At 49.4% G+C, this 23,515-nt stretch overlaps 1 protein-coding gene and 1 non-coding gene across 2 annotated transcripts; both read left to right on the forward strand.

The window, feature by feature from the left end:
- Positions 1–19,028: 19,028 nt before the first annotated feature.
- Positions 19,029–21,331, forward strand: LOC127782680 (U-box domain-containing protein 19). Its single transcript, XM_052309945.1, has one exon. The coding sequence runs from the start codon at positions 19,101–19,103 to the stop codon at positions 21,165–21,167; it is 2,067 nt and encodes a 688-aa protein (XP_052165905.1). The 5' UTR covers positions 19,029–19,100; the 3' UTR covers positions 21,168–21,331.
- A 449-nt stretch (positions 21,332–21,780) lies between these two features.
- TRNAK-CUU (transfer RNA lysine (anticodon CUU)) lies at positions 21,781–21,853 on the forward strand. The gene has a single exon. It is a non-coding gene; the product is annotated as a tRNA-Lys (tRNA).
- Positions 21,854–23,515: the final 1,662 nt, after the last annotated feature.

Raw genomic sequence — 23,515 nt, forward strand, 5'->3', positions numbered from 1 at the left:
ATCCTCTTATGCGGGACGTCACCTGCCTCCTCCTTGTCTCTGGCTTCTCTTCCCTTAGGTGCCATAGACCTCTTATGCGAGACACCACCTGCCTCGATATTACCTCTAGCTGCTCTTTCGCCAACACCTCCTACCTCGTTGTTGCCATCGTTGGAGAACGTGAGTGACAGAGAGGAGATTGGGAGAGGTGGGGAGATGAGGATAGAGGGAAAAGAAGATGTGTTTATGACTTATGGGTTCAACGTTTATTTGTTACGATTGTAACGGCACGTAGATGATATGTTCAAATGAAGACCGGGCCATTGCGATATGTGAATGCAACGTCAGCGAAAACCGCCCTCGAAACAACCGATGGAGTTATTTTGAATGGTGTGAATAATTAGAGGATCGATATTATCCGATTTTAAACACATACGAATCAGATGGGACGTATATTTGAGCAAGCCAAATTGGACCTTTCTCCTCCCAGTATTGGGCTGAAACGCTGGGCCTCTCGCACAGCTGCAGTCCTGCAGACTGGTCCCGGCCCGCGACGCAGGTCACGCAGCCCGCATGCAAGGAAGCCAACGCCCACCCACGTCGTCGGTTGCCGCGTCCGTGAGTCGATGTGGTCTCCGTGCCGGCCGCGCCATAGCGCCAATCCGCCAACCCAATCAATCAGTCTCTCCACCGACCCGACCGCCCGACCGTGCCGGTTTTTTCTTTAATAATAACAGCCACATTTATATACTACTACTCCCTCGTTTCACAATGTAAGTTATTCTAGCGTTTTTCACATTTGTCTTGATGTTAATGAATTTAAATATATATATCTATATAGATTCATTAATATCTATATAAATTAGAAAATGTTAGAATGACTTACATTGTGAAACGGAGTAATAATTATTAATCGATCGATCGATTGGAGGAACACGAACGGATGGATGGATGACGCGCCAATTGGCCATGATGGGATCTGTGAGATGCTGGTGGTTCGTACGTACGCCGCCGTGTTCAGTGCAGGCACCTGTGTCCGTGTGTGTGGTCGGTCGGGAACACGATGTGGGCTTCGCCGTAGCCTCACGACGATTCCGCGTGCATGCAACCATTGCAAGTTAACTACAAAATTTTTATTGGCAAGATCGGAGTCGTGTCAAGCAGGGCACATGGCATTATATTTTACAAAATTATTTGAAAAGGTTTAGCTAGTGATGGCGTTATGATGATGATTTTAATTGTGGTCGTATCCATCGAGCGATCCGTGTCACTGTTTTTGTGTGTGGTTGTGCCTACACTGTGTAGTAAAGTAATGTAATTTAATCGTACTGATCGATCGACCGTGTGAACGTACGTACGTGTGATCGAGCACTAATTAACCACCAACATGGTGTCGAACATGTTTGTGTCTTAAGCAATCTCTCTAAGCCATTGGATTGGCTGCTGCAAGTTGCCGTTTAATTTCACGAGCTATCCGTTCTATCGAAAGGGACAAGCTAGTCTTCTTATGCAATTCTCTTCTTACCCTCGAGAAACAAGGGAAAAAGAAAGATAAGTACTCTTCCGTTCCTAAATATTTAACACCGTTAAAATTTTTAAACATGTTTAACTGTTCGTCTTATTTAAAAACTTTTATAAAATATGTAAAATTATAGGTATACATAAAAGTATATATTTAACAATGAATCAAATGATAGGAAAATAATTAATAATTATTTATTTTTTTAATAAGACGAACGGTCAAACATATTTAAAAAAGTCAACTGCGTCAAATATTTAGAGATGGGGTAATTAATATTAATACTTCTCAAAAAGGGGGAAAAAGGGAAAATGGCTGTTTGACACGTAGAGGCAATTGTTATCACAGAGATGCCCACGCGGGTCCGGTTACTGTCAGAGCCCAATTGCTAAGTAGCCAACCTAAAACATAATTAGACCAGCTAACCCTAATTAACCTCGCACACGCGCAAACCAGACTTCGCCGGCATTCGTCAAGTCTCACTAATCGTACTACGTACCGCTGCCAGTCAAAATCAACCCCACGTGCCATATTAACACGCTTGCTGATTTGGCATGCTTACAACAAAGTGACAAGATGCAGCGCGTTACCCACTCCTCTATCTAAAAAGATCCAATCCTCCATATTAAAGAAGTATCTAATATCAAATAAATAGAAGAGTTGAGACTTCTAACTTAGACCGGCCACCCCGCCACCTCGTGGAGCTAATCAGAAGATACTAGGGTGTTTTCTCCTAAATACATTTTTAGGATTTTTTTCACAAAAAAAAGTACAATAAGATATGTTTGGTAGGACTCTGGTTTCTAAAATTAGTTTATTATGTTTCATATCTCTAATTTATTTTGTAATAATACTTCAGCTAGCTTTACTCTTAGTTTGGATGTAGCTAAAATTATTTAGTTGAGTTTCAGCTTCAGGAGAGATAGAACTGAAGCTGAAGCTCTACCAAACAGACCAAAAATAATACATCTGTTTGGACGAGAAACCACTGAAAACTGAAATGAACCGGCAGCGATGATCATCTGTGTTGTAGTGGTAATACTACTTTCATTCTTTCATTTGCAGGCTTAGGTTCTCAACAAAATAGAGAGAAAAATAAAACATTAATAGTAGCAATGAATAAGAATTAGCAACCTGGTATTTCATCAACTTTTCACAAATACACGTGTGAGAGAGAGGAGCAATCTATGACAAATGTTATGGATCTTGCAGGTGGTAATGGGCAGGGTGCATGGTTGCTTTTATAACCCATCTTAGGTATTAAATATTTTAACTTAAAAGTTTAGTACTACATCCGTCCTAAAATAAGTACAGTCGTGAGTATCCGTGTCTAACATTTAACCGTCCATCTTATTTTAAAAATTTATTAAAAAATTAAAAATAGTTAGTCACATATAAATTTATATTCATGTTTTATTGTCTAATAATAATAATAATAATAATAATAATAATAATAATAATAATAATAATAATTATAAAAAAAATTAAATAAAACGAACGATCAAACGTTGAACATGAACGGTCTAAAACTACACTTATTTTGAGGGAGAGTGTCGACGGGGGATACTCGTAGACCAGATATAGAGGGTATTGGGGTACGCTGGTACGAGGATCTACGTAATACGACATCAAGCAGGCAGAAAACAAAGATTATACTGGTTCAGGCCCCTTGATAGGTAATAGCTCTAATCCAGTTGATATGGGATTATATGATGGAAACCACATATTACAAAAGGGAATAGTGGAACTCGACGATACCGACGAGATCGTAGTCGAGTTGATTCGAGATCACCCGGCGACTTGGCTCCTGTAAGCTCCGGCTTCGTAGGCTATGGTGGATGTGTTGGCGGTAAGATTCGATGCCTTAGGTCCTCCTGGGGGGTCCCTTTTATACCGCAGGTCAACTGGTCTCCAAGTAGGACTCGGAGACATCAGACCCGATACGATACAATGACGACCCAGTTCTATCCGAGTAGGACTCCTTACATTTGTGAACTCCATAATGAATTTCCTTAACTTATGCCGAAAACGTCCGTATGCGCGCAAGTATACCATATCGATATGTGACGTATATCGAAGGGTAGAGGGTATACCTTACCCGTAACCCTGACAGTAGCCCCCGACTTTTGCTTAAATGAACTCGTGAGACCGATCGCAACTTCTGATGTCGGAGTTGTCGTCGTTCTCGATGTGAGGACCGAGAGACGAGGAGTGATCGACAACGTCGGGTGAAGCTTCAACGGTCATGAGTGAATTTAAATTGAAGTCTGAAAAATTGCCGCGCGTAACGGACCCAGAAATTTCTGGCGGCCATCTCTCTCCTTTCCTTGGAATTTGCACCGTCGGAAGTGCGTTTATTTAAGGGAGTTTTGGGGATCCAATTTGAAGTCCTCCTGTTGAAAAAACTCTCGAGCTTCCAAGCGCCCCTCGTCTTCTTCGCTTCCGCAGAAACCCTAGCTAGCTCATCTCGGTCCTTTCTCCGGCAATCCCCGGCGGCAATGGATCTCGACAAGTCTACCTCCACCAGTGCGTCACTGAAGAAACTGCAGGAGGATGGCGCCCTTCCCGGTCGCGGGACCGCGGAGAGGGAAGTAGGAGGTACTGAACCCCAGCCTGTCCTGGGTCGCATGGTTGCGATCGAGGACTTTATTCTCTGCGGTTTTCTTCCTCCACCTTCTGAATTTCTCCTTTTGGTCTTGAATTTCTATGGTCTTTCCTTGCTCCATTTGAACCCCAACTCCATCGCCTTCCTGAGTATTTTTACACATCTTTGTGAGACCTACATTGGGGTAGATCCGTTTCTTGACCTCTTCCGCTTTTACTATGAGTTACGCTGGATGGAACCCAAAAAGGTGTCCGGGTGTGTTGGTTTCCGACTTCGGGATGGCCTGAAGTCGCGATACATCCCCTTCCAGTGTCCCTCATCTCGCAGTAAATGGCGGGGGAGGTGGTTCTATCTTCAGATAGAGGATTCGGATCCGGTCTTCGTTGTTCCTGAGGAGCAACCAGACAAGATTCCATCTTGGACCACCAAACCCGCCTTGACCCCATCCCTCCAATCTTTCATCGATATCGTTGACGACCTCCGAGAACGGGGGTTGTCGGGGTATGAAGTCGCTGCCGACTTCGTTGGTAGGCGGATCCAGTCGCTTCAGGCTCGAGCCCATCCAGCCTTTGATTATTCTGGGCCAGAGGACGCGACCCGGGTTTCTCCTCAGAGTCTTTTCCTTTTTAGTTAAATTGACTCCCTTATGCGCATGTTCCTCCCGGCTTATCGGATTCTGGTCTCGATCTACAGGCTTGGACAGTGCCACCGTGGAGCGCCGCGTCGGCCAACTGATGATCAGTGGCCCGACAACGGCGAGCAACGTCCCCGTCCCCCTTTGCGAGAAAGGGGCAGCCGAGCGCGACGCTGCCATCAATGTAAGTGTACTCAGCGGTTCTTTTGCATTTTTCTTCCGGGATCGCATTATGACTTCATGAAGCGTAGGCTCTCCCTTTGACTGATATCATCAAGCCGCTCGTGGACCATCATGTGGCGGCGTCGCTGAAGGAGAAAGTCGCCAAGGAGGCGTCTGACGCTGTTGCTGCCGCTGCCACAACGAGTGGCGGCAACGTTCCGAAAAAGGGGAGGAAATTCTCCTCTGTGGTTGGACATCGTCGGAAGACGCCCACCCCCTCGGTAAGTTCTCCTGTTCTTTCATCACGTAATCGGAAGATTTTCACCTCACATCAGATCTGTCATGCTTCAAGCCTCGGACATGTCACCCCCGCCTCCGCGACGGCAGCGGCTAGTGACGCTCGGCGAGAAGTAAGTGAATGAATTCGAGGTTTCGTGATTTCGTCGAACTCTTGCAGTCTGTCTCAATTGCAGACTTTCGCAGGGCAGCGTGGGCGAAGGTGGCGCAAGACGGGTCTGGAGGGACCTCCAGCGCGTCTCCTGCTGTGGCCTCGACGGATGTCGTGGTCATGCCCAGGAGCCACGAGGCGACACTTAGCGGGCCAGCTAGCGATCTCGTGGCTGGTCGTGCTCCGCCGGCTGCCGTCCTCACCTGGGAGGAGCTCCAGGTCGAGATGGGGCGCCTCCTCGAGGCTGGCGCTCGCGGCATTAGCCGCGAGATTGCGGAGGCGAGGGCGGCGGCGGCGTCGTCGGCAAATGAGCGCACTGACCGGCTGGCGCGCGATTTGGCGGAGGTTCGCGAGGACCTCCAGAAGATGCGGGAGCTGGTGGCTGGCAATGAGCGACAACGGCAAGGGCTCGAGCACCATATCTCGGAGCTTGAGAACCACTTGTCGGAGATCCGTGGCTCACTGCGGGTCACCTACACCGGTCTGCACCAGCTCGTCGGGGAGTGCGGCGTCAAGGCCACCATCCCGGCGAATCCCGACGAGTTCTCGCTGACGTCTTCGCTTGCAGAACTAGCGACGGCGACGGAGGCGATCCCCTCTAAGCACGCGGCCAGGATCGGAGAGGAGACGTCCAACGGGATCTATAACGGGGCGTGCCATGTCCTTGCGTGTGTGAGGCTGGCGCACCCTGAACTCAATCTTCGGAAGATCTTGGATTAGGGGGCGGCTAGCGATGCGCGCAAGGATGTGATGGAGGAGGTCGGCAATCTGGGGGAGTCTGTCCTCCTGCTTTTTGAAGAGTAGGATCTTAGCTCTCTTGTACTCTTTAGTCATACTTTGTAAAACTCTTATTGGTTCCAACTGCCTTTGTGTATGCGGTCATCACCTTAGCTTTCTTTAGCATTGTGATCTTGAGTACTTTGTTGTCGTTTGTAGAGATGTTGATGTCGAGGATGTCCAGCAGCGCAGGCAGCCTGAGTTGCCAGTGATCGTTCCGGCACTTGCATTCGAGCCACAAGTGCCGGGGGGCGATGTAGATCAAAGTTTGCCTGTGGAAACGAGCGTGGCAACGACTCCCTTAGGTTGGTTGTCTTTGTTATCATTTCCTTTACCCTTCCGTCTGGATCGACTTGATTTGTTGTATTCTCGGGAGAGAATCGTTTCCATGCTGCGCAGACCTCGAGAGTGCGTTCGTTGACCAGGATCGTCGCATCCAGTATTGGAGGACGAAGTTTGAGGTTGCGGAACTCGAGAGGACTATGCTGGAAGTGAAGAAGGACCAGGCCGTAGAGACACTCCGGGGTCGTGAAGTGTGGTTCAACTCGTATCTAAAGAGTTGCTGCACGTCCATGTCTAGAGTCTGTAGAGAGCTCCGAGTACCTCGTGGGGATCCCGAGGAATCGGCGGCCGGATATATCTCGTGGCTGAATGGGGCCTGCGCCCAGCTCAAAGGCATCGGTCAACGTATCGACGAAGCCTTGAAGCAGGAGTGTCGTCGATCAAGCCGATATGCCGGGGGGCATGTGTTGGCTTGCATACGAGATCATCGTCCGCAGCTGCACCTCGAGTTCCTCCGCGAAGGGTTTTCTCGTTCTCGAAGAACTCCTACGGAGATAGATGGCCTGGCGAAGTCGATGGCGCCGCTGGCGGAGAAGGTCTTCCAGTCGATGGACTGGCGCTGGCCTTCCTGGTAGTCTCCGCGTCCTGTGACAAATGTCTTAGGGAAAAAAAATGTAATATTTTGGATTTTGATGGAATTGTAAGAAGTACTTGTAATATAGAAAAGGAATCTATCTAACTAAGCTTTCTTACTCTGGATGTGGCGTGTATGAGTGTCTTCTCACTTCGCGACTTCAATTAGTCGTTTGAGTTATACACTCTCCCTAGCCCCCAGCCTTGTCATCGGAGAATTCTTCTCGGAAGATAAGGCTCTTGGACCTTTGACCTGCCTCGGTTGAACAAGCACTGATCCTAGCCCCCCAGCCATGAAGTTGGAAAATTTATTTCCGATTACACGGCTTGGTTAATACGCACGGCGAGAACTCTTACACGACCAGATCTTACATGGTCTTTCGTCTCTATAGGATCCGTCAAGGCTTTATCGGCTCTGGGCGTCCCCAGCCGAAGTTCCCTTAGGTTCCTCGGAGGCCTTGTCAAGACGGCGTAAAGGGACATGAGGATAGGTTTCAACGCTAGGTGTCATCTGGGTAAGGGATCATCGGGAAAGAACACTTTGATTGTGGTCTGGACCTGAAAAATAGGCTTTATTGAAGCTGTAAGATGTCTTACAAGTATGGATACTATTGACTTATACATAGAATTTACGTAATTGATCAATGTTCCAGGAATTTGCCAACTCGCGACCATCGCCGTCTGCAATTTTGAATGCGCCTGGCCGCAGAACTTGTGTGATCGTGTACGGTCCTTCCCATTTGGGTGAGAGCTTGTTTCGCCCTGCTTGGCTTTGAACCCGTCGGAGGACGTAGTCGCCGATCGAAAGCGTGCGTGCTCGGATGCGCTTCTCGTGGTAACGACGAAGGGCCTGTTGGTAGCTGGCTGCTCGAACGGCAACTCGTTCGCGATGTTCCTCGAGTAAATTCACATCGTCGTTTCGCTGTTCCTCCTGATCCTCATCGGAATACTTCTGTACTCATGTACTTTGATGTCGTAGCTCGGTGGGGAGCATGGCCTCTGAGCCGTACAAGAGGAAGAAGGGTGTCGCCTTGTTGGACGTTGTCGGTGTGGTACGCACGGCCCATAGTACTGATGGAAGTACGCAAGCGTCTTTGAGGGCGGTTGGCCAGAAGAACCCTTGTCGAAAAGCTTTTCCGACTAATGTCCGACCGGCGGCATGTGACCCACAGATGCTTTCATGTATGTCGATAAGGAGGTGTCTGCCGTCGTCGGTAGAGACGCATTTTAGGAGTACCCCGTTTGGTGCCTTCTTGTATAGATTGTTGCCGATCATACAATAGACTTTTTCTTTACGGGATATTTTCTCGGCTTCTGCGTCGTCCTCGGGCAACTCTTTGCTGCCTATGAATTTAATGAGTGGGGTGCACCAGTCGTCTGTGGTCTCGATATCGGCAACGGCGCTGTGCCTCTGTAACCCCCGAGCTGATGTTGGGGGCGACCGGGCTATCTTCGCCGCTTGCCTCTTTCACTGATGGCCTGGTCAGGACGTCCAGAAAGGTGCCAGGTTCAAGTGGCTCTCGTCTGGTTGCACGCCGTGCAAGATCATCCGGTTCGATGTTGTCTTTGCGGTATACATGTCGGACATCGATCCCATCGAACCTTTTTTCCAGCTTCCTGACTTCTGCGAGATACTTGGATAACACGGGGCTAGAGCACTTGTAATCTTTATGCACCTGGTTCGTGACTAGTTCGGAATCCCCTTTCACAATTAGTCACCTAACTCCGAGTGCAGCTGCAGCTCTTATCACGGCGAGTAGTCCTTCGTACTCGGCTGTGTTATTGGTCGCCCTGAAGTTGAGGTGAATTGCATGCTTGAATTGATCTCCCAAAGGTGATGTCAAGATGAATCCTGCCCCTGCTCCTTGGCTGTTGAGTGCGCCGTCGAACGCCATTGTCCACGTTTCGTTGTCGATTTGGTTGTCTGACCTGTTATTAGGCATAGTCCAATCGGCTACGAAGTCGGCAAGTACCTGGGATTTGATGGCTGTTCGTGGCACAAAGCGGACATCAAATTGGCTTAGCTCGACTACCCATTTCGCAATGCGGCCGACAACGTCTTTATTTCTCACTACTTCACCGAGAGGGAAGGAGGATACAACTGTGACCCTGTGGGCTTGGAAGTAGTGGTGTAGCTTTCTTGATGTCATGATTACCGCGTAGAGCAGTTTTTGGATCTGTGGATATCTTGTCTTTGCGTCGTGGAGAGCTTCGCTGACGTAGTAGACTGGTCGTTGCACCTTCTCTTTCTCGACAACAATGACAGTGCTAACGGAATATGGCGTGGCGGCAATATAGAGAAATAATTCTTCATTAGGTTGGGGGGCAACAAGTACATGGGGATTTGATAGGTAGCGCTTGAGTGCAATGAATGCCTCTTCGGCTTTCTGTGTCCATACAAATTTGTCTTGCTTCTTTAGCAGAGCGAAGAAAGGTTGTCCTCGCTCTCCCATCCTAGCGACGAACCTGCTTAGTGCCGCCATGCATCCGGTTAACTTCTGTACCTCCTTGAGTCTTGTAGGCGACTTCATATTCTCGATTGCCTTGATCTTTTCGGGATTTGCTTCTATTCCTCTGCCAGAGATGAGAAAACCGAGCAGCTTGCCCGATGGTACTCCGAACGTGCACTTCTCTGGATTGAGCATGAGGCGATATCGTCGAAGGTTGTCGAACGTTTCCCGCAGATCGTCAATCAATGAGTCGCTTATCTTGGTCTTGACAACAATGTCATCGACGTAGGCCTCGACATTGTTTCCGAGTTGGTCGCTAAGTGCACCTTGGACCGTGCGCTGGAAAGTGTTTCCTGCGGTTATTAGTCCGAACGGCATCTTAACGTAGCAGAATACCCCGAACGGCGTGATGAATGCTGTCTTCTCCTCGTCCTCTTTCGCCATGCTGATTTGGTGGTAGCCGGAGTAAGCGTCGAGAAAGCTCAACAACTCACAACTGGCTGTTGAGTCCACCAGTTGGTCTATTCGAGGAAGAGGGAAGTGATCCTTGGGACACGCCTTGTTGAGGTCGGTGAAATTGACACACATTCTCCATTTCCCGCTGGCCTTCCGCACCATGACTGGGTTGGCTAGCCACTCTGGATGGAGTACCTCTCTGATGAAACCGGCTTTGAGAAGCTTGTCGAGTTCTTCTCGTATGGCTTGTTTTCGATCTGGTGCAAATCTTCGCAGTTTTTGCTTTACTGGCTTGACATTGGGTCGCACCATAAGTTTGTGCTCAATCACCTCCCTGGGTACCCCTGGCATGTCGGACGGCTGCCAAGCGAACACGTCAGCATTGTCGCGGAGGAAGGTGATGAGCGCGAGTTCCTATTTCTCGCCTAGTGATGCCCCGATCTTGATGGTCTTGTCGGGGTTGGCACTGGAGAGTGGAACGATCTTGATTGCACCGTCCGGTTTCGGCGTCTTGTTTGTTTTGCTCACTTTCCTGGGTGGCTTAGCTGTGGCAGGTGGGCTGGGCGAGTGCTCGACCATGTCGAGGCTCCGCTTGTCGCATTGCACTGCCAGCTTAGCATTCCCTTGAATAGTGATTGTTCCCTTCGGTCCCGGCATCTTGAGCACTTGATACGCGTAGTGAGATGCGGCAATGAACTTCGCGAGTGCAGTTCTCCCAATGATGGCATTATATGCTGTATCGAATTCAGCGACATCAAAGGTGATCTGTTCCGTTCGGAAGTTATTTGCTTGGCCAAAAGTCACAGGCAACGTAATTTTGCCCAATGGTTTGGACGATGACTGAGGAGTGATTCCATGGAAGGGTTGATCGGTGGGTGTCAACTCGCTTCGTGGGATCCCCATCGCGTCCAAGGTGCTGGCGAAGAGAAGGTTGATTGAGCTACCGCCGTCGATCAGAACTCGTGCGACCTTGATATTCCGAATAGTGGGTTCGACCATGATCGGATATCGCCCTGCGATGACCGCAGTCTTGGGGTGGTCCTCTTCTGAGAATTCTATCTTCTTCTCGGACCACTTCATCCTTGGCGCAGCCCCCTGCCACATCGAACAAACTTCACGTTCCACCTTCTTGTATTCTCGCTTTGAGGAGTATGCTGTGGAACCTCCAAAGATGTGGGAGACATGGAGATCGGAGTCTGGATATGCTGAGTCTGATTCCTGAGTAGCCGCCTCAGCGTCCTTCTCGACCACACGTACTCGCTTGCCTTTTTCCAATGTCATGTGTTTTGCGAGCGACTTTTTGAAGACGAGGCAATCTTCTAGAGAGTGTCTGTCTGACTTGTGTATAGGGCACCATGTTTTCTTTGCGTCGCTGCCTTGTGGGTCTGGGCGGTTGGGAGGGTCCACGTATTCTGTTGCGAGAACTTCCGCTTGAGCTTTCCTTTTCCCACTCTTGCCATTTTTCTTCTTGCTTGACTCAGGTGCGTCCTTGGCTGGTTTCTTCTCTCCTCCGGTCTTCAGTTTGTCGTTCTTGCGTCTCAGTGCGTCGTCCGCATGAGCGCATCGATCGACAATTTCAAATAATCTCCAAGTAGTCGTGACGCGCCTTGTTGCCAACTCCTGAGTAGTATAGCGATCTCTGATACCGGACTTGAAAGCGCGAATTACAGAAGCGTCGGTGATTTCGGGGATTGTATTCCTGCACTCGTTAAAGCGCCGAACATAATCCCTCAAGGATTCACTCAGGTTCTGTGTCAACGCATGTAGGTCGTCTTCGATCGCGTGGCGCTTGTAAGTTCCTTGGAAGTTGGCGATGAACTGCTGCCACAGGTCTGCCCACGAAGAAATCGAGTAGGGGGAAGATGCATCAGCCATGACCGCGCAGAGCCTTTCAATGCAGTTGGCAAGTAATTCGCCAATGCGTTGTCGTCCGCTCTGGCAGCGTAGAGTACCGTGGAGTAAACCTGAAGGAATTCTTCTGGGTTGGTGCTCCCATCGTATTTCTCTATTGCTCCTGGTCGAAATCTTTTAAGCCATCGGACATCTCGAAGTGAACGACCGAAAGCTCTACACCCAGCGCTGGGGGCGGTGGGTTGTCGGCGATCGTACGTCCTTCGCGGATGTCTATATGATGATGAGGATGAGGAAGATGATGACGATGACGATGGGTCGCTTGGTTCCGGCGTGCGATTACGAGGATGTCGGCCGGGTTCTCGAGAACCCTGTCGTCGTCGCCCTTTTGTTGTCTCGGCGCCGATCTCCATCATCGTTGTCATTATAGCGACGTCCTCGACCAGTATCGCCTAGCATCCACCGTTCGCGATCGTCATGATCGCGGCGGTTGTGGCGGTTATCACGGTCTCGGTCTTCGCTCGAACGACCTCCTCGTTCTTCGTTATCGTGACGTCGTGAAGAGACGCGATGTCGGGAACGGATCTCGTTGTCTCGTGTGCGTCGCGCCTCTCGGCGGCCATTCAGGTGATCGCGGAGATCGCCGGTGCCGCGAGGTGGAGGGGTGGCTCGATGAGTCGATTCCCGCTGTTCAGGGTTTTCACCATTAGCATCGCCAGTTGGTGGCTGTTCCGGGTGCTCTGCAGCAGCGGCCTCTTCGAACGCGTTGCTGAGGTTGGTCAATGATTCCTGTAATCGTTATGTCCATCGTGCGAGATCATCGTTCAGAACGGGATCGTAGGGGGTATCCAGTATTGCGTTGACGGCCCTGATGTGCTGGGCCAGTGTAGTCACTTGATTCTCCGCTTCCGCATTGGTGCGCGCTGACGTGCCGGTCTCGTCGATAGCCAATACCTCGCGTGGCGTACTCGTTGGCGATGATCCATAGTCTTCGAGCAGGTGCAAGACTGATGGTTCGTGGGGATCGATGTCGATTACCCCAACAATTCGATCTGAAATCAACGTCGCTTCTTGTTCCTTGTCCTAATCCCTGAGGGGGATGCGTGACTGCTGGACCTTAGGAGGTGACGTTTTCATGGCGCTGAGAAAGACCTTGCAGCTCGAGAGGTCGTGATTCTTTGTCTTGTGAATATGACAATAGACATCACGAGTTGGAGAGGTACGTTGAATTCCACGCTCTTTGCAGGCGCGAATTTCAGCATGGACGTTGAGAAAAACCCAACAGGCTTGCAAGGTGTGTTTTCTGGTTTTGTGGATAGGACACCAGGACCTTGTCACCTCGGAAGTAATCCTCGTCGGCTCGAGATTCCTGTCGGAAAGACAAGGCTTGGCCGCACTAGGATCCTCCTCGGGCTCGGATGTCGTCGACGTTCCGATCTCCGCTTCGGCGGGAGGATCCTTCGACATGGAGTCCCCCTGAGTTGTAGCCACTGCGTTCTCGTTTCCGGCCATTGGCGAACTAGCTGAGATCAGCACTGTGGTGTAAACCAGAAAGACGATTTCGTCGACTTGAGTCCACACCAGTGTTGTTGAAGTAGGAACTCCTTGGTTGAGGTTGGTGTTGACGCTGTTGTCGACGAAGCTGGATGTCACAGTAGTAGAACCTTGAGCACCAAGTCCCCCTACTTGGCACGCCACTGTCGACGGGGGATACTCGTAGACCGGATATAGAGGGTATTGGGTATGCTGGTACGAGGATCTACGTAATACGACATCAAGCAGGCAGAAAACAAAGATTATACTGGTTCAGGCCCTTGATAGGTAATAGCTCTAATCCAGTTGATATGGGATTATATGATGGAAACCACAGATTACAAAAGGGAATAGTGGAACTCGACGAGACCGACGAGATCGTAGTCGAGTTGATTCGACTAGATCACCCGGCGACTTGGCTCCTGTAAGCTCCGGCTTCGTAGGCTGTGGTGGATGTGTTGGCGGTAAGATTCGATGCCTTAGGTCCTCCCGGGGGGTCCCTTTTATACCGCAGGTCAACTGGTCTCCAAGTAAGACTCGGAGACATCAGACCCGATACGATACAATGACGACCCAATTCTATCCGAGTAGGACTCCTTACATCTGTGAACTCCATAATGAATTTCCTTAACTTATGCCGAAAACGTCCGTATGCGCGCAAGTATACCATATCGATATGTGATGTATATTGAAGGGTAGAGGGTATATCTTACCCGTAACCCTGACAGAGAGGGAGTAAATTTTAGCTCCATATTTTTTTTAAATAATGATAAAACAGTTGGGTTTATTACCCCCAGCATGTCGAAGTGTCGAACTGAGCTATCAGGGCAGTCCCAACCCATAGTGTCAATAAGTAGTGTCTATGGTGTTGTCACGCCCGGAATTTCTATCCAAAATTCCAAACGCTTACATGTGCGCGAACCCTCGTCCAGGAATCAGCCGAGGCACACAATAACAAATTGATAATAGAGTACAATTATTACTCTAATTAATAAGCGAATAAAATGTCATTTCAGAGGTAGATAGTTCCTCTCAATCAATAAAGATCTAAGCAGCGGAAAATAAGATAAACGGCGCAGACGATTCCACTCCACAGGCAGCTTGACCAGGGCTACACCTAATCCTCCACACCATCAGCATCACTGTAGAACTCCTCCTCTGATGAATGATTGCAAGGTGAGTATATGACATACTCAGCAAGCCACGCAGCAAATATGCAAGTGCACAAGATAACAAAGGATGGCATAATAGGGTTTCATTTGCATAAACAGCATTTAATAAACATTTCAGAATTTAGTAAAACAGTTGAGTAATAATTAAACCATATTAATCCAACGGTATACAACATACCCTGTTGCATAGGCCCAACCATTCTGAACAACCAACCCCGGCTGCACAGTTCTATCTCCAGACCAAGAATATACCATTCCAAACCAGGAGCTAATCAAATTATTACCAGTCATAGTATCTTTTATTATGATGAGAGGTATGAGACTAATCACGAAAGACATTGTTAAACCCGCCCATAACCGCGGGCACGGCTATTCGAATAGCTTTACTCTGGCCAGAGGTGTACCACTGTACCCACAAGACACAGCCCCACGACATGTCACCATGCGCCTTGATACCACCACGGTACCTCAGAAAGGAGCTGTGACAGTACCCCTCGCACAACACAATCCACCACAGCGCACCGTTCCTGGATCATAATCACCCCCTTATAAACAAGGCATGGACTCCCCAGCGACCCCCGTGGGCTTATCTCTGCCACTTCTCAGTCTGGTGCCCCGCAATGAACTATGCTATACAAAAGGTAAAGCCGTTGCCCACGCTGGCTTGTGGTTGGCACGGTTAATGTTTCACAACCGAAACTCGTGAACCGGTCCTTAATTGTCATGAGCACGACCATCAAAACCATGTGCTCACAACCCACCATTAACAGGTTTTAGTTGGCAAATTAATTAATTAACCAATCATGATTAACCATCATGAGTTATCATTAAGCCATCATTAAATAATAGTGAGTCATAAGTTATCCCAATAGTGTGCTAAAGTTTCTAAGCATGGTTAAGCAATCACATCTAATATCTAGCTGAACCAATATATAAAGCTCAACTAGTCAATTTATAAGAACCCAAGGTATCAAGGAATAAAGTAATCAAGAACAAAAGGGCTATAACAAACAATAGGTTAATTCCACCCAATGACATTCGAAAATAAATGCAATAGTTGAATAGAAACAATAGCTTTAAACGGGATCAACATGCTCAAAGGGGTTGTTTGGGATCTGTGTGACTTGCCTTGCTGGCCTTGGAACTCTTCAAATTCTTCTCCTGCGAAAACGGACTCTCCGGAAACGTCGGAATCTAAACAGAAAAGAGCAAAACACCAAAACAGCACATAAACAAGCATGAACAGTACATGTGGATATTTTTAACATGTAGGTCTCAATTTTAGAAAAATTTAGAGACTTGAACCAACTAAATCCGAGCTAAGATGAATTAGTTATGAATTTTTAAAGATTAAATCGGATTAAAACACTTATATGGATTTTAATTGAATTATGACGCAATAATGAATTATTTTTGAAAAGGAAAAGAGGATTTATTGCGTCAGCGGCTAGGGTTAGCGGTGGACCGGGTGCACAGCGACGGTTCACGGGAACGGACGGCCGAGATCGATCCATCCAAAACGAACGGCCGAGATCGACCGGTCCACGGCCGGACCACGGCGGACGGCATCGATGACGTCGGCGATGACGTCATCTCCGGCGGCGACCGAACCGCGCGAGCTCGCCGGCGAACGACGGCGTGGCGGCGCGAACGGAGAGCACCTACGGGTAGCGGACGGCACGGCGAACTCACCGACGACCAAAGCGACGGCGGACGATGACCGGACGACGTCGGCGACGAGGAAGAAACGGCGGCGACCTCCGGCTTGACGACGGCGACGATGTTCCGGCGGTCGACAGCGACGGCGAAGGGGCTGACGAGGACGACGACGCGACGGCGACCACGACGGTGGCCTTCCCGAGCGACGGCGACGACTGGAGCGACGGCGGCGCACGGCTGGAGCGGCGGCGACGATGGCGGCGCGAGGACTCACGGCGCTAGGGCTCTACGGACAACGAGAGGCGAAGGCGAGGGTGGCGACGGGTAGCGGAGACACCGGGGATCCTTTTATAGGGGCAAGAACACGGCGGCGAAGGCCCACGGCGGCCGGCGACGAGAAGGAAAGTCTAGGGTTCGGAGGAGAGAGACCGATCCGATTCGAGATCGAATCCTCCGCTTTCCAAACGATTTTAGCCGAAGTTCCAAAAGGGAAAAGGTAGAGGAGATCGAGAAGATCATTTCCCCTCTATTGATTTCACCGGAAACGGAAAGGATCGGCCGGATTTGGAAAGAGACGGCGGCGGCGCGGCGCTAGGGTTTCGGGCGGCGGCGGCGCGAGGAAGACGACGAGTCTGACAGGCGGGCCCCACCTGTCAGCGGGCGGACGCGCGCGAACGGCGGCTGCGGACTGGGCCGACTTGGGCCGAGGAGGAGAGAGAGAAGGTTTTGGGCCGACTTTCGGCCCAAAGCCAAAAGAGACTTTTAAAAACCTTTTTCCATTTAAATTATTCATGAAATGCAATTCCATTTATTAAAAATACTTCCTTAGCTCAAATAAATCCCAGAAAAAATCTAGGAATTATAGAATTAAGCAAAGTATTTAATAAAATTTTATCTAGCCCCATTTTATATTGGAATTTATTATTTAAAATTAGATCTTCTCTTCTGGGCTTTTAAAATCAATTCTAATAATTCCAATTAAACAACAATTTATATATTTGAAATTTTTAGGGTGTGACAGGTGTCATGTCAATAAGACATCATAATAGAAACTACACTATACAACCCATGGTTTCTTAAAGTGAGCCATTAATAAATACATCATCTCTCTTATCTACCAATCATATTTATTCTTCATCTATTATGAAGACACTATTCTCTCCCAATGCAAAACTTGATAGTGTGTAGTGCATAGGTTCTCGTATTGAAACTGTGTCTTGCATGAGACCCAGTTTCTTCCTCTCTTCTCTCTCTTAATTAATATAGTGGCACATAAACTAAAAATCCTACATGGCAATGTAGTTAATGCCATAAACACCATTCTAGATGGAGGGCTGGGACTGTCAGTAGTTTGCGATTTTTTTTTTCCGTGTAGGGGCCCTGTTGCGGTGGAGCCCAGCCACTCATGATGAGCAAAACACGTGTAGTAGTACTACTCCAGTCGTATGTACTATACACTCATTATCACCGAGTAGTTAATTACTTAATTAGTAGACCCCTGTCAACGTCGCTTAACAGGTGATCATTAGGACTTAGGAGCGACCTTAATTACCCATGACCAGGTGCCCCATCATGAATATCAACGATAATCTCGGACGTCCAAATGGTCAGCTCAGCTCCGTATACTCGTATACAACAGCAGCCAGAATCTGCGGTAATCCACCGCTCGGTCGCCGCTGCCCGAATCTCAAAGCGAACGTGCCATCTCGCGGACACCTGGGCGGCTCACCGTGTCGGCCAGGTGGGCCCCCTCGCCTTCCTCCTGGGACCAGGGCCTCCACGTGAGCCCAGCGAGCAAGGTCCCGGCCACGTGTCCGCAACCGACCAGCTGGCCCCACCTGGGCCGGGCCCCACAACCCTACCGCCTAAACCAGCACATATGCTCGCTGCCTCACTGGGCGGCGACGACAGCAACACGAGTTGCCTGAAATGAGCGAATCCGAGTAATTGTGCCACTTCCAAAGCATTGAACACGAGGAAGAATGCATCGTGCGTGTGTTTTTTTTCTCCTCTTTCCCAAACGATTTTGCTACGTATTTGTCGATAAATTTTCTCCTAAAAATTTGACAGATGAGTATAATTACACTGTAACTTGCATATAATTACACTATAACTATAGTGTAACTTGTATATAACTTTTAAAATCTCTACGTAATATGTTATTTCAGTAAAATAGAGGTTGTGCGAACAAATTCTTACACATATGTGTGTGCTGTGATTTTATTTTTCTTCATCACCAAAACAAATCTTGTAATAGATCTAAATATTCAAAGTTACATGAAACTTATATAGAAGTTATACTGTAGTTATGTGTAAGTTACAGTGTAATTACACTATGATTGTACTATAATTATATCTATCAAATTTTTAGAAGAAAATTTATCTATAATTATATCTATCAAATTTTTAGAAGAAAATTTATCGACAAATGTATATGTGGTTCCTTCCCAAATCAGCTCGCTAATATTCGGCGCGCCTCATCCCTCGCCGAAAATACAACCCAATCTCGTGCCTTTTTGCGTGCAAATTCGCAAGGTTTTCACGTTTTTTTTAACCCATTTCCACGCCCTTCCTTTCTCATCGTCACGGATGTGATTAAGCTCTAACCGAGGAGTAATTAGCACTGACAGCTCGTGTTAACAGCAAAGAAGTTTGTTGTTTAAATTGGGCCATCGTCGACGAAGCTGCCAGTCGCCATCAATCATCACGAGATTCCCCCATCCGCGAAGCATCCCCGCCGCCGTCCACCCGTGCGGATCGCCACGTGTCAGCATCAGAGCCATCTATCCTCCTCGGGCAACACGTGTGCGCGCCACTCTATAAGTGGCTTCGCCTTCCAAATTTCGCCGCCGCGAGACACGACAGAGAGAGAGAGAGAGATCGCGCGCTTCTTCTTCTCCACCGCTTAGGTAATTTTGGGTTTGCCGATCTGTGTTGGATATGACGCCGCCGCCGCCGCCGCCGCTGCCGCGCCGCCGGATGCTGGCGATGCCGGCGGTGTGCCCATGCGAGGACATCTCGCCCGGGACGCTGCTGGCGTCGCTCGCCACGCTTTCGGCCGACGTCGCCGACGGGTGCGACGTGGACAGGCTGCCGGCGCTCCGGGGCGGCGTCGGCGTGGCCGTGCGCGTCGCCGGGTTGCTCCGGGAGTTCCTCGAGGAGGTCCGGTGGGCGGCGGCGGCGGAGCTCCCCGGTGGCTCTGTGCTGGGGATGTCCGAGCTGCACGTGGCGTTGCAGAAGATGCGGTTCCTGCTAGAGGATTGCGGGAGGAAGGGGGCGCGGATGTGGGTGCTGATGAACGCGGAGGCTGTGGCGTCGGAGCTGCGGGTGGTGCTCGGCTCGGTGGCGGCGGCGATGGACGTGCTCCCCGCCGGCGTGGTCGCGGCGTCCGACGACGCCAGGGAGCTCGCGGCGCTGGTGTCGCAGCAGGCGTGGCGCGCCGCGGTGCGGCCCGACGAGGAGGACTCCCGCGCGGCACGGAGCGTGCGGTCGATGCTGGCGCGGTTCAGGAGCGGCGCCACGCCGGACGCCGAGGACGCGAGGCTGGTGCTCGGCCGCGTTGGCGTCGCCAGCTGGTGGGACTGCTCCCAGGAGGTGTCCTTCCTCGAGGCCGAGATGCTCGAGCGGCTGGAGGCCGGCGGCGAGAACGACAACGACCTCGTGCTCATCAGCGGCCTCATGGCGTTCCTGCTCTACTGCCGCGTCGTCCTGTTCGACCGCATTGATTACGGCAAGGCTGATGAGCCGGCGCCGAGGGCGGCGAGCTACTTGGCGCGAATCAATCCGGAGGGGCTGCAATGCCCGATCACGCTGGAGCTGATGACTGATCCGGTGACATTGGCCACCGGCCAGACCTACGACCGCGCGTCGATCAAGCGGTGGGTGAAGAGCGGGTGCCGGACGTGCCCCGTCACCGGCGAGAAGCTCCGTAGCGCCGACGTCGTGCCGAACGTCGCGGTGCGTGGGATCGTCGAGCAGCTGCTGCTCAGCAGCGGCGTCTCGCTCCACGAGCCGAGCAGCAAGCACCGGTGCGCGGTCGACAAGACGGCCTCGCCGTTCGGTGCCGCGGCGGCCGGCGGCGCGCGCCTCGCCGTGGCGTTCCTCGTGTCCAAGCTGTGCCGTGGCACGCCGGAGGAGCAGAAGAAGGCGACGTACGAGTGCCGGAAGCTGTCGAAGCGGAACGTGTTCCACCGGGCGTGCCTCGTCGACGCCGGCGCCGTGCCATGGCTGCTCCACCTCCTCTCCTCCCCGGACGCCTCCGTCCAGGACAATGCCGTGGCTGGCCTCCTCAACCTCTCCAAGCACCCCGCCGGCAGGAGGGCGCTCGTCGAGGCCGGCGGGCTGGGCCTCATCGTCGACGCCGTGAGCGTGGCCGCCAAGGTGGAGGCGCAGCAGAACGCGGCGGCGATCCTGTTCTACCTCTCGTCGGACGCCGGCTACTGCGATGAGATCAGCCGCATCCCGGAGGCGATCCCGACGCTGGTCCGGCTCGTGCGGGAGGGCGCGTACCGCGGCCGGAAGAACGCGCTGGTGAGCCTCTACGGCGTGCTCCAGCGCGGCGCGGGCGGCCACGGCAGGGCGGTGTCCGCCGGCGCCGTGGCGGCGCTCGCGTCCCTGCTGCCCGGCGACCGCGACGACCTCGCCAACGACGCCGTCGCGCTGCTGGCGAGGCTCGCCGAGCAGCCCGCCGGCGCGGCGGCCGTCCTCTCCAGCTCGGCGCTCGTCACGCGGCTCGTCGACTTCCTCGGCGCGTCGGCGTCGCGGTCGGCCAAGGACCACTGCGCGGCGCTGCTGGCGTCGCTGTGCCGGCACGGCGGCGACGCGGTGGTCGCCCTGCTGGGGAAGACGCCGGGGCTGATGCCGTCGCTGTACGCGCTCATCGCCGACGGCGGCGCGCAGGGGAGCAAGAAGGCGAGGTGGCTCGTCAACGAAATCCACCGGCATTACGAGCAGCGGCAGCCGCCGGTGGCCGCGCCGCCGGCCGGCGACCGTGTCATTCGAGTATAGTACACGAATCCTTTTTTTTTTTTTTGGGAGAATCGTATAGTACGCGCGCGAGCTTTGTGGTATATACGGTGTACATTTGAATTTGGATTTTTTGGGGATGTAAATATTTTCTGTCCCGGCTTGAATTTTTGAAGAGCAGGGATGGATTTTGATTTTTCGTTTTACTCCACTGTGATACACGCACGCATGTACATTTATTTATGTGTGTATAGTTGTACAGACACAATAATGTATAATTGTACGAGTGACTAAAGTGGTTTGCAACTCTGCATTTTTCTCCTATCTGTCAAGTGTTCTCCGGGCAAAAGATGTCGATTTGTTATTGTAGTACAATTTGATAGGTTGCTTGACTGAATTTGTTTGGGATTGTTCTTGCTTGTGGTACATGCAATTCTTCATGAAGGCGTAAGCGAGCAACCTCAGCTTTGGAGGTCTCGTTTGAAAAAGCAAAATGATGTTCGCTCGATCGATCATAGTATCTTGCTTCAGCAAGTTATGGTTGCTTGCAATGCTGACCTACTGTTTTCTGAAGATTCAGGCCAGTATTTGAAAATAGTCTGTTTGTATAGGTAAAAAATACGATGTTTAATTAAAATTACAAAATTGAACAAAGGCCCGTCTAGCTCAGTCGGTAGAGCGCAAGGCTCTTAACCTTGTGGTCGTGGGTTCGAGCCCCACGGTGGGCGTGTTTTTTTATTGTTTTTATTCATTATTAAGCTCGATTTTGAACTCAGTACTCAGGCAAATTAGGTTTGAATTCAACGCAAACCTCTTAATTAGCATTCGGGGGATTAATTTGTTCAATTCTGATTCACACACGCTTTAATTGCAGTTTGTGCAATTTCTCAAAATTTTGCAGTGTTGAGATGGAGGCGGCTCATGATTATTTTTTTATAGATTTGCAGCATTATAATATATTCTACCAAGTACTATTTTCTTATATTTTAGAATGGGATGGAGGGGTAAGATTTAAGAAGCACTGTGACAAAATAGGCTTGTCTTCTCAACCATGTCTGTAGGGCGTGAGACAGTGCGAATAGATTGATGACATAATCAAAGCTGCTTTCTTGTTTAATCCTTGATTAGTTAATTAGCTCTGCTAAACCCCAACAATCCAACACAACCAACTAAAACACACAGGCATTAGGCAGATTCTTCTCCGAAGCGTATCATAATAATGTTACAACGTATAAAGTTCCATTAAGGTATTAACCCAACATCAACGAGCCAAAAATACAAGTCCAGCTTCTGCCGCGAAGACATCTTTTTTTTTTTTTCGTTTTTGGACACGCTTCAGGTCATGTGTTTCATTTCGATGAATCTTTATTATAGAAGACTTTGAACAACGGAGGGACAAATAACAATTTATATGTAGATTCTTCCGTGTGGTTGTGCTTGGTGTTCATACTATATATATAATATGGATTTCGCTAGAAAATGAAATGAAATGAAATCATGCGTGACATATGATTGACCGGTGATTTAAATGATCTCATCATGGTAGGTGCTCGGTGGAACATCAACGTCCTTACATATAGCAATTTCCTGGTGGAAAATATGTTGTAATGGCTACCCATCAAAATCTTTGAAATATAATTGAATGCCCTAAAGGCCAAAAAAGAAAGAAAGCATCTGTCCTTTAAAGCCAAAAAAAAAAACCATCCGTCCTTTCTCATTAGATCAGATAATATACTGGCTACTGCAATTAATTTAGAAAAACAAGGCCCTGCTTTGACACTCTTTCAGATTATAACTCAAAGCGAATTTGAATGTTAACGTTTGGTTTTAAGAATATTTTTTAAGTGGAATATTTGTTTATTACTTATCATATTATTATAGTTTTGAGTAAATCAGACGGTACATGCAAATCCATATTTAGTATTAGCATTACAAGCTTATTTAACACACAAAAAAAATGCATGTTTTTGGTTGGCATGTCATTTCTTGTCATCACAAATTACATTTGTACGGAAGAACATGCTTGTACTCAACAGGAGGTAAATTATTGAATATCTATACATCTGCTTTGGTCCATAGGGACCAGAACTTAATTCTAGAATCAATTTAAGGATTTATTGGTTGTTTTGATCTCTCTGTGTTGGCTTTAATTAGAACTTAGAAGTATAAAAAATAGTAATACCTGATATTTTTTTTGTTGGATCAATTTTATAAACTACAGACAAGAATGTATTTTGAAAGCAAGTAGGGAGTCCGGTCCGATCCGCCGTGAATCCAACTAAAGTGAGGATATTGTCAGTATTTTCTAAAACACAACAGACGTGGATTAGGATATGGTATTCCGAAAATATAGTGACATGAGTTTTTGACTTTTTATTATGCGGATTATT

Source organism: Oryza glaberrima, chromosome 8, assembly GCF_000147395.1.
Source record: "Oryza glaberrima chromosome 8, OglaRS2, whole genome shotgun sequence".
Classification (NCBI taxonomy): Eukaryota; Viridiplantae; Streptophyta; class Magnoliopsida; order Poales; family Poaceae; genus Oryza; species Oryza glaberrima.